This window comes from Phalaenopsis equestris, unplaced genomic scaffold, assembly GCF_001263595.1.
Source record: "Phalaenopsis equestris unplaced genomic scaffold, ASM126359v1 Scaffold000002, whole genome shotgun sequence".
In the NCBI taxonomy this organism is placed as follows: domain Eukaryota; kingdom Viridiplantae; phylum Streptophyta; class Magnoliopsida; order Asparagales; family Orchidaceae; genus Phalaenopsis; species Phalaenopsis equestris.
The window spans coordinates 14,191,142-14,201,965 of NW_018164444.1; the positions used below are offsets into that span (position 1 = coordinate 14,191,142).

General features: G+C 36.4%; 1 protein-coding gene across 3 annotated transcripts in view; it reads left to right on the forward strand.

Annotated features, from left to right (window-relative positions):
- Positions 1-3,716: 3,716 nt before the first annotated feature.
- The window catches only part of LOC110022426 (protein phosphatase 2C 32), a 43,972-nt gene continuing 36,864 nt past the window's right edge, over positions 3,717-10,824 (forward strand). Inside the window, exons 1-2 of one of the 3 annotated variants that reach the window (XM_020721382.1) lie at positions 3,717-4,093; positions 4,214-6,888. In XM_020721382.1, the coding sequence (XP_020577041.1) occupies positions 4,459-6,888 (2,430 nt within the window). In that variant the 5' untranslated portion in view covers positions 3,717-4,093; positions 4,214-4,458. Of the gene's footprint in view, positions 4,094-4,164; positions 6,889-10,824 lie in introns of all 3 variants that reach the window. The other 2 variants (XM_020721373.1, XM_020721363.1) reach the window with 2 other exon arrangements.

Consider the following 10,824-nt stretch of genomic DNA (forward strand, 5'->3'; position numbering starts at 1 on the left):
ATAGTTGTAAGAAAAAATGAAATTTCCTGCCTCCTTTTTCCAATGAAACTAGATTTTTAAATTATAGTTGTAAGAAAAAATGAAATTTCCGAACTTACTAACAACATTTGGAATATTCATCTCATTTATAAGTGGTTCAAGGATGCCAAAATAACTAAGATTATAAACCCTACACAAATCCTAATTCTATTGGAGGCTTGCTTTTTAACAATGCCTCTCACATTGCAAATGCAGAATTTAACCATAAAAAAATGCTCTCCCACTAGTATCTCTAGAGGGTGCCCCATCATTTACATTTGCCAAAATACATGCTAAGGAGTTTTCCTTTGAATGTATTATAGCCTCTTTATTCATATATTTTAATTCCTTGTTTGCATGAGTTCTTATCCTTCTGGTTGACTGAATTTGCCATGCACCATTGATATCCTGAATAGCATTGCTTATTCCCATGTTATTTAAATCTACCTCCACCATTTCTTTTTTTAGCTCATGATGGATACAAGATCATTTAAGAAGACCCCATTTATAAGTTTGACTATAGTAACCTCATTTTCATTCACCTCAATTACCCTATTGAGATTAGTTTGTGCTTTTATAGTATCATGATCAGTATGAGCTTACGAGATGTCTTCTTCTATGGATGCATCTAAATTATTTTTTTCCACAGGATGCTCATGATTTCAGTTCCTTGACACATGGGGGATACCTTTATTCACTGTCCTCCTCTTGCCAACCTTCTTTAACTCTAGATGCACAACATGACGATTCTCAAGATTATGATAAAAAAATATGCATTTATTACAATATTTGAGTGCATATTCTTGCTCAACGATTTGCTAATAACCATTATTTGAGATCCCAACCAAATTTCATCAACCAAAGGGGAATCAATTTCTCTTTCTACAAGAATCCTAGCTGCAGAAGGTCAACTGATGGAATAAGTGGCTAAATCAACCTTTAAATGCTTTCCAAATATAGCTTAAATTGAATACAAGACTTTCTGATTAACATAGTGTAGCCTTAACCTAAGAAAGGTGAGCCACATAGGAATAATTGGAAGTTAGGTGGAAGGATCAAAATTTGGAGTCCATTTTAGGACTTTTATCAGAATTTTCTCTATAGACTAAAACTTACTACAAAAATCCAAGTGTAATCCTCTTCCTTATTAAGTTTAATGAAAATATGTCCATCATCTGTTGCTCCCACTTTTCATTCACCAAAGAGTTTTAAATTTTCAAAGAATGTACGCATTATAACAATTTTAGGAAGTCCATATGTAAACTTGTTAATTTGGGAAAATTTAAGAGGCTCAATCATCTTTAAAGTTTCTACTTTAGAGAAATATGGAATGGGTTTGCCAGACTTCATCCCAACATTCTTTAATAGATCATCTTCAAAATTACTAGCATAATCCTCATGCAAACAATTCAGAAAACAATGTGAATTCCCATCAATCATTTGGGTAACCTTCAACACATCATTAAAGGAAGGTGTCGCCATAAGGGCGGTAATGAAAAAACCAAATCGCTAAAAATACAATTTCTAGCGAAATATGAAGAGAATCCAACCAAATACAAAACAAAAGGATCACAAAAGAAATTCCAAACTAAACAAGGCAGAATCAATTCGTAAAAACCAACCAAATCCAAATGAAACCACAAAAAGTTTGATAAAAAGACATTTCCACAAAGGATCCCTAGATTGCCTGAAAATCACAAGAGCGCGCGCACACACACACACACACATTTGGGCAAGTCACTAAAGATTTTTAATTTTATTTTTAATTAATACACTATAAATTGACTTTTTAAATAAATGTTATCCCACCCCGGGTTTAGAATGCGGTAAACCACGATAATGCAAGACATGAGGAAATGGTTTGAGTCTATTTTGTATTCTTAAAGAAAGACTTGTATTGCAAATAGAAGGAAAATGTAAATTTTATTAAATTTGAAATTTCAATGATACAACCTGGATAAAAAATAGAAATTTAGTTTAGTCAATACATACATAACAACAGGGAACAACTACCCATATCCAACAAAGAAAATAAATAACTAAAATAAATACTAAGGAAAAATGCTATAACTGAGAAACTAGAATTGAAAAACTTAATCCGGTGGAGATGATCCTACTGACGGATGAATAGAACCTGTGATGTAAGAAAATCAAAAATGAGTTTGAAAAACTCTGTAAATAACATCTATCTATTAAAACATGAACAACATGCAACAAGGACAACAAGGAAGAATCGATATATGCGTATGTAACACTGTAAAACCAACATGAGGGGTAGATATCAATTATGTATGCAATATGGAAGCATACAAGCATTTTCCATTATGTTTCTTATTATTATGTTTTTATTTATATTTATATAGCCAGTTTCACAGGCACCCTGAACCCAAGAAGAAAAAATACTAACCCAAGGAAACCCGATAATTTTCTGTAGAGTCTTCACTCTATGGGCCCATCGACCCGACTAGCCAAAATCCAAAGGGCTCTATGGACCTACACACCATCACACACAAGTAAGCCAAATTGTTTTTATAGGTATACCATGTTAAAGTTAAAATATTTCATGCAACTTGTGATATAACATATGCAAATTCATACAAGTGCAGAAAAAGAAAACATCATACTGCAAGATTAAATCAAATATGCAACAACAAATTAAGGTAGTCAGAAATTTCATCATTAACAATAAAGTGATCTATAATAAGTGCAACACCATAATTGAAGTAGTAAGGGCAGGACGGACAAAACATAGACAATAAATATGATATTCTACTACAATTAATAAGGAATAATGTCCCTAACTAGGAAGGATACATTTTTCCTCCAATAAACAATAGTCATTTACCTCGAGGTGGTAACGTGATACTTCTATAAGTTCGACGGCTCGACTAGCATTCTAAACCAACTAGAAAAGAACATATAATTAATTATGCGATTAAAGTTATTTGAAAGGATAACCTAATCAATTCTCAATATTACTATTAATAAAGTTTTTAATTTATTATATTATTATATATTTTTAAAAGGGAGAAATAGTGTACCTTCTTAATATTAATTAAAAAAATGTGCTTTAAACCCTACCGTTCTCAAATCACATTTCTCCTCTGATTTGCCTTAAATCCCAGGTTAAGCATTGGGAGATGGATTCACGAGATCAGAGAAGTCGTGGCGCGAGCAGGTGGGAGAAATGGGAGATAGTTGAATGTTACCTTCCTCATTAATTGTGGGTAGGAGCTAACAGAAGGAGAAGAAATATGGGAGTTTCAGGTCTTTGTACATTGCGATTCCACTGCTGCTTTCCTGTCTAGTTCCAAAGCGAATGTATCGTACAGGTTCAATTGGGCGAATGTTTCGAGCAAAACTGAGAGAGAGGAAAGATAGAGATTAGGAGGAAGAAGATCGAGAGAGAGAGAGAGTGAGAGCTGGATGAAATTGGTTGGAGCCTTACCTCTGCTTTTTTAGAGCGCTGATGCTCGTCAAAACGGGAAGGCGACAAGAAGAGGCGGCAAGGAGAAAAAAAAAGTTACATTTTGAGAAATCCAAAATTATAAAGAAAAGATCGCAAGCAGAAAAAACAAAAAAAAAAAAAAGAAAGAAAAATTACAAAAAAAATTAGTGAAGAAGAGCTTTTTATTTTTCTCTTTCAACTATGTGTTGCTTTGGCAGTTCAAACCCATTTGAAAACCCCAAGAAAGTGACCCCTCTACCGTACAGAGACTACAATTATATTCCCCCCTCCTCTTCTCCCTCTTCCCCCTCATGAGACTGTAGGGAGACCCGACCATCCCCATCCATTTTTCATTTCTTCGGTGCAAAAAAACCAACTCCACTTTTTTCCGCCTGTCACTTTGACTTCTCCCCTATTCTGCCAGCTCATTCTCTGAAAAATTTCATCTTGGCGTGACTCTCCTTCCCCTTCTCATCTGGGCCTTCTCGATTTCTTCCTCTTGAGACATCCCCTGGCTTGCTTTACCTCTTCCTCCTGGTCTTGTTTCTCGCTTGGGCATGTAGATCTGTCCGCGGAGGGCTCCGATCGGCGGTTTCAGTAGGAGCCTCGCCTACTGCTCCTCAACAGGTATCAATGGGAGTCGCCATTGCTAAACCTTTATTTTTTCTTAATGTTTTCTGTGCTGACTATTTTTACAGTTAAAGCTGATGAATTCGATTGGGTTTGTTTTGTATGCGGGTGCTATAGGTTATTTGGGTTCTGATATTGTAGGCTTTGTGCCTCCATTGCTTATGATGCAAAGAAACCGGGAAAGGATTCTGCTGGTTAAGGGATACTTCGGTTTTTTGCGGCTGTTTTCATTGCCGTCGGCGGTGACCTTGCTGCTTACGTGCTGCTGCTTCTGTAGAGCAATCGGTGCGCTCATCCATCCTGGCTATTTTTTGATAGAATTATCATCGGCTGTGGATCGTTTATGCTTTGCTAGATAGGGTATGGGAAACAGCAGCTCACGGGTCATCGGTTGCTTCGTTCCATCCGGCAATGTTAAGGATGGAAACAATTTGGAGTTTTTAGAGCCCTTAGATGAAGGGTTAGGCCATTCCTTCTGTTATGTTAGGCCAGTGATTTTTGACTCTCCGGCAATAACTCCATCCACCTCTGAGAGGTACACCTTAGATTCAAGTAACCTCAGTTCCGATATACAGAGTGGCTCTTTTAGGCAGGAAGTGAGTGCTGAGGACGTGGGTGGCCAGCAAAGACCTAATAAGAACCTTTCTGAAACCACTTTTAAGACCATTTCTGGAGCCTCAGTCAGTGCCAATGCTTCTACAGCCAGGACTGGTGGAAATTTGAACGTGTTGCTAGCTGGTGATGTCCAGGAGCCCGCTGCTTCTTTTGAGAGCACGGCTTCGTTTGCTGCCATACCTCTGCAGCCAGTGCCTCGAGGGTCTGGACCCTTGAATGGCTTTTTATCAGGGCCTTTAGAGAGAGGGTTTGCTTCTGGGCCTTTGGAGAGAGGGTTTGCTTCTGGACCTTTGGAAAGAGGGGCAGGCTGCATGTCAGGGCCACTAGATAAAGGTATGTTCATGTCTGGTCCTCTTGATGGAACAGATAGATGCAATTTTTCTGCTCCGCTTAGCTATGGTCAGAGAAATGCTGGGATCAAACGTCTTGTCAGGAGTGTGAGTAGACCCATGAGACGTGCTTTCTCTCGAACATTTACAAAAGGCTTGCAGGGTTCTGGTTGGATGCAGAGAGTACTTTTGCATCCAATGGTGCAGATGGTTTGGCATCCTAAGGAGGAAAATCTTAGACAGCCAGCATCACAGAACTGTGTTGAGGTTGGGTCGTCTGAACCTGAATATAGATGTACGAGGAACTTGCAATGGGCTCATGGTAAGGCTGGTGAGGACAGGGTTCATGTTGTTTTGTCTGAAGAGCAAGGGTGGCTATTCATTGGGATCTATGATGGTTTCAGTGGCCCTGATGCACCTGATTTTCTTATGAGCAACCTTTACAAAGCAATAGATAAAGAATTGGAAGGTTTGTTGTGGGATTATGAAGATGGATCTCAAAGGGGTTCACCTACAACTGTTATTTCTGCAAACAATGTTCCCTGTTCTTCAGAATGTCTACAACCAGAATTCATGCCTCCAATGGTCCATAATGGCTGCACTGAAACACTGCTTTCTGGTTCTCAATCATGTAATGATCTCTCTAAGAACCAGTTGTCTGCAGAAGTTCCTCCTCCTGTACCATCAGAGCGAAATAAAAATGTAGGGAATTGTCCTGTGGGTGATGATTTAGAAAATGAATCAGTACTAGATGATTACACTTTAGAAGGTAGAGTTAGGGCCAGGGAATCAGACATTCAGCAATTAGGTGTAGTGAACCAAGATCAGCGTGCATATGTTGATGAAAAGAATGCAGATGTAGCTGCTGATGATGATCTAAAAGATGCTTCTTGCTGCCCAAAAGACAACTCATGGATGACACACAGGAAAAGCAAGCGATTATATGAACTTCTTCAAATGGAACTTGAGGAGTACTCCATACCCAATGAGTCTTGTTTGGGACGGGATACCATCATTGAGAAATCTGGAGATCCACTTCCAAATTTTCAAGGAGAGTTATGTGCTACAGAAGATTTAGCAGAGGCAAATAATTTTTCATGTGCCACGAGCATCAAGGGAGAAAGCTCGGGCCACGTTGATGTAATTGTTTGTGTAAGAGAAAGTGAAGATACACTTGAGGGGGCATCCGTTGGCTCAGAACAAATAGTTAAATCTTCGGTTTCATCTTCCACACAGAAGCACATGATGAAGAAATCTTTGATTGGATTCAAGTTGGGAAAAATGTACAGGAAGCAGAAATCATTAAGGAAAAAACTTTTCCCATGGAGTTATGATTGGCACAGAGATCAACACCATCTGGATGAGAAGGTGGCCAATCCTTCATTGGTCATTAGGAGATGCAAGTCGGAACCAGTGGATCATTGTGCTGTACTGAAGGCTATGGCAAAAGCACTTCAAACTACAGAGGATGCTTACATTGACATGGTGGAGAAGGCACTTGATATAAATCCTGAGCTTGCACTGATGGGATCCTGCGTTCTTGTGATGTTGATGAAGGATCAAGATGTTTATGTAATGAATCTTGGCGACAGTCGTGTTGTCTTGGCACAAGATAGACTAAATGACTGCTTTGGTAATTCCGATCTTGGAACAGATGGTTTAAGGTGCCGAAATAGGCCAGGGGGCCCTCTGGTTCATATGGAGCTTGACAGGATATCAGAGGAATCTCCTATGCGCAATCAAAATAACCATATCAGGAGAGTTAACAAGAGCTTGGAAATCTCTCTCTGTGGACAAAAAATGCATGCTATACAGCTGTCCACTGATCATAGTACTAGCATTTATGAGGTAATAAGTACTGTGCTTCTGTAGTCCTTGTTCCTTTGGCAGCTTAATCATCAGGCATAATGAATGCATTTTGTTTCACACAAGAAAGTGCAGAAGTACTTGATGCAAAAAGTTTGTAATTGTTTTTACTAGAATCTATTACCATACCCAAATGTTTTTTTTCTGTATGCCATGAATTATTTTTCCGCTTCTGGATCTGCACTCAGCTCTCTTGTTGATTTTTTGCATTTCAACTCTATTTTTGATTTCTCCATAGAGATGCACCTAGAATGATTATTGCTCAATTTGCTTGCTCACTTATTTTGGTCTGGCTTATATTGTTGAACACAAGGTTTTCATACTTGGTTCTGAATTTTACAGTACACAAAAAAAAAAAAAATGGAAGGACTTTTGTCTTTTTTTTAAATGCCTAATTTATCCAACTTGCAAATTGCTTTGTCATAAAGCAATGCAGTTGTAGTTATTACATACACGACAATTGATGAGTACTTGGTGTGGATGCTTCCTGATTTTGGATTGATGATTATCAACTTAACTCAATTATACTCATTAACCTTTTATTAAGGCTAGATTGGTGAACATATTTGATTCAAAATTTCACATGAATTATTACTGCGGTGGGTGAAACTCCCTATGTTTTTTTCTTTAGAAAGTGATACTAGCTCCTGATTGGAGGTGAAAGAAGGAATATTCTATCTATAGGTTTCCTTTAGGATCACATCAACCTTTCCTTAAGGCTCTCCTCTAAGTTTTAGGGGTCCTAAAAGGGTTAAAGTTTTTAGAGAGGCGACATATGTAATCAGGAGTGATTGGAGTCAAGCAAAGCCTCTAGTGGGTTTGTCCTTGCTTAATTTCCTTGGCCATGTAGCAAGCTAGAGAGATCCAGGGGAGATAAAAGAAGATGCAAGTGTTTTTTCTGCATTCTTTCTTCTTCTCTTCATGGTTTTGACTAAGAGAAGATAACTTGGCAAGGTATGTGTGTAAATCGTTATGAAGGCTGTTATGAGCTAAAGCCAAGTCTCTCTATCCATGTAAATCATTTAGTATGGGTTGACTGGTTTTTTGAAGTACGTAATACTAATTTTGACTCCCTTTAAGGGTTTGACTAGGTGTGATATAGTTTTCTTTTTAAAGTGTTTCAAGAGCTAAGCTTGCTGTAGAAAGTTTCTTTTATGTCTTAGGAATGGTATGGTTAAAAATTTTATGGTGTGGTAGTAGTGAAAAGTTTAGGGTTGACAAAGGTTGGTTTATTCTTCACACTTGAGATAAAGTATAATGATATAAAAAATTTTTTGTTGTAAAATTCTGAACATCTTGATCTTGAGAACACTTGAAAATGGTACAATGAAGTTTAAATTTTAGTTCTAGAGTTTGTGGCATTATTCCAAGGGTTTTGAGTATTGAAGTGGAGGCTTCTCTGAAACTATGCCTTGACGGATTTAGCTTGGCCGATTTGAAGTATGAAGCTAGTTCTTTGAATTTGGTTCAAAGGAAGTGGCAAGATAATTGTGGAAAATGATAAATCAATGTATGGTTAAGATATGAAGAGTTTTATAAGTTTTAAAGAAATCTAAGTTTACCAAATAAATTTTAGAATGAGACTAGGTAAGTTAGGGCTATCTTTGAGTGATAGCATCTATGGAGCTTTTGAATGGACTTTTTACTAGAAAGTAACTATTTTCAACCTTATTAGTTTAGTGAACGGTAATTATCAATAATTTTCATAAACCCGAGATAACTTTCTCTAGAGAACTCTTCTATAATCTCCCCTCCACAACTCCATACCATTTCTCTAATACATAAAAATGCAAAAATTAACTTGTCATTTTTAATTAGCCTCAAGTCCTTGACCCATGTTTTTAAATAAATTCCTTTTTTGTTTCTCGTTGGCTTTTTGTGATTGGTCCGCTGTTGTCATCACGAGGCACCTCAATTCTCTTGGACCATAAAGATCTATTTTTAAAAAATAAAACTCTTAATAGTCTTCCACCAGTTTTGGGGTAATATTTTTAAGCTCTTTGTCGGCAAACCAAGTATTCTTACTTAGTTATTTGCCGATTTATTCCCCTTAAAATTTTTTATTTGAACACTCATTTGATGGTGCTTAATTAATCTTATTTTCAATCTCAAACAATAACTACTGGATATGTACTTGCAAATGATGATCATGTTACTGTAAAAATATTACTATATAAATTTGGTGGTTGGCCAACTCTTTTCATGATATTAAATCATTCACATTAAAAATAGAGTTTATTAATATATCATGACGTAATTTAAGAACAAAAGTATTAGAATTGAGTTTCCTAATAAGTTTGAAAGGCTTATAAGGTGTCTTTTTTTATTTTTTATATTCAGTGGAAGGATAACTCTCTTGCTGAATACAAATCAACACATAATCTACATTATATTTTTTAAAGATTTTATTTTTATTTCTTTTTTTAGTTTTTTAGTAATATTTTTTTCCACTTTTTTCATCTTTATAACGACTATGAAAATTATGGGCAAATATTAAATTTTAAATTTCATGGTATAGTATGTTAGTAAGATTAACCAGTTTCTTTAAATTAGATGTATTTTTTTGTAGTTCTTGAAATGATAATATTTTATGCAAATTTTATTTTAGGAAGGTCATGACCTTGATTTATAGATTTTTTTCCACCAAACACTTGAGTACATTCTATAATGTTTTGCTAGTCACCTCAGATTGGCCATCAATTAGAGGGTGAATACAAAAGAGAATTTGAATTTAGTATTTATTAATGTTTTACAATATTTTTTATAAATATGATACAAATTTGTTATCTCTATGTGAATTTTTTATGAACGGAAAAACCTGTCTAGTTTTAAAAAACAACTTTGTTATTTGTGATGCATCATTGGATTACGAGCAAAATAAAAAATATGACATTTTGGAGAACCTATTAATAATGAAAAAGTTGCTATCACGTTGTTTAGGGGACTTAGGGGCCGTTTGGGGTAGTATTTTTGTTGTGGTGTGTTGGGTAAACGCTAGGATGGTTGTTTGGTTAATGCGGTGCGGTGGCGTTTTGGGAAAAGCCAGCTTAAACTCTAGCCGTAGGTTCGACTCTGCATCCCGTGTTTCTTTGTGATCTTATCACCCCCACCCTTGCTGCTCGCTCTTTTCTCCCTTGTGATTCTGCCCTAAAGGTAACATATCTCGCCTCTCTCTCGTTCCTCTCCGATCCGTAGCTTTGGCGGCTAAGGTTTGCCTTTCTTCTCCGATCTCTGACTCCATTTGATTCATTTGCTCTTCGTCATCCCACAGTATTCTCTACCATTACTTATGCGGTTTGAAATAATTTTACGATTTGTGGCTTTCTCTTTGCAATTTGCGGCTTTCTCATTAGCGGTTTGAAGTTTCAAGTTTGGGAGTCTGGATTTTATGATTTCCTTGGGTTCTCTATGCTCTATTTGATTGATGGTTTGGGTTCTCTGTGCTCTATTCGATTGAAAGTTTGTAGTGGTTGTGTTGTGATATTAGATTTTGCAAATTTTTTGAGATCTCTGTGCTCTACTCGGTTGATGGTTTGGGTTCTCTATGTTTTATTCGGTTGATGGTTTGTGCTGGTGCCGGCCGTTTTTAACTTCGTGGTTTGAAAAAGTAGTGATTTTGTGATTTTGAAAATAATTTAAGTATGGATACAACCTTTTTTATTTTAAAAAGTAACATTTTAATTTTAAAATAGATGAGACCAAACGGGTCTCACATTTTAAATAACTTAAATAATTGAATACAATACTACAAGTAATACACTTATCCCGAAGGATAAATATATCACTTGTAATAGGGATTCAATCACCTAGATTAAACAATTTGTGACATCCGTGTTAGTCTGCGAAATATTTTTATAAAAGGCCAAAAAGTTCCCATCTAAAAAAAAAAAAATTAGATAGAGTTTATTTTATCTGGGT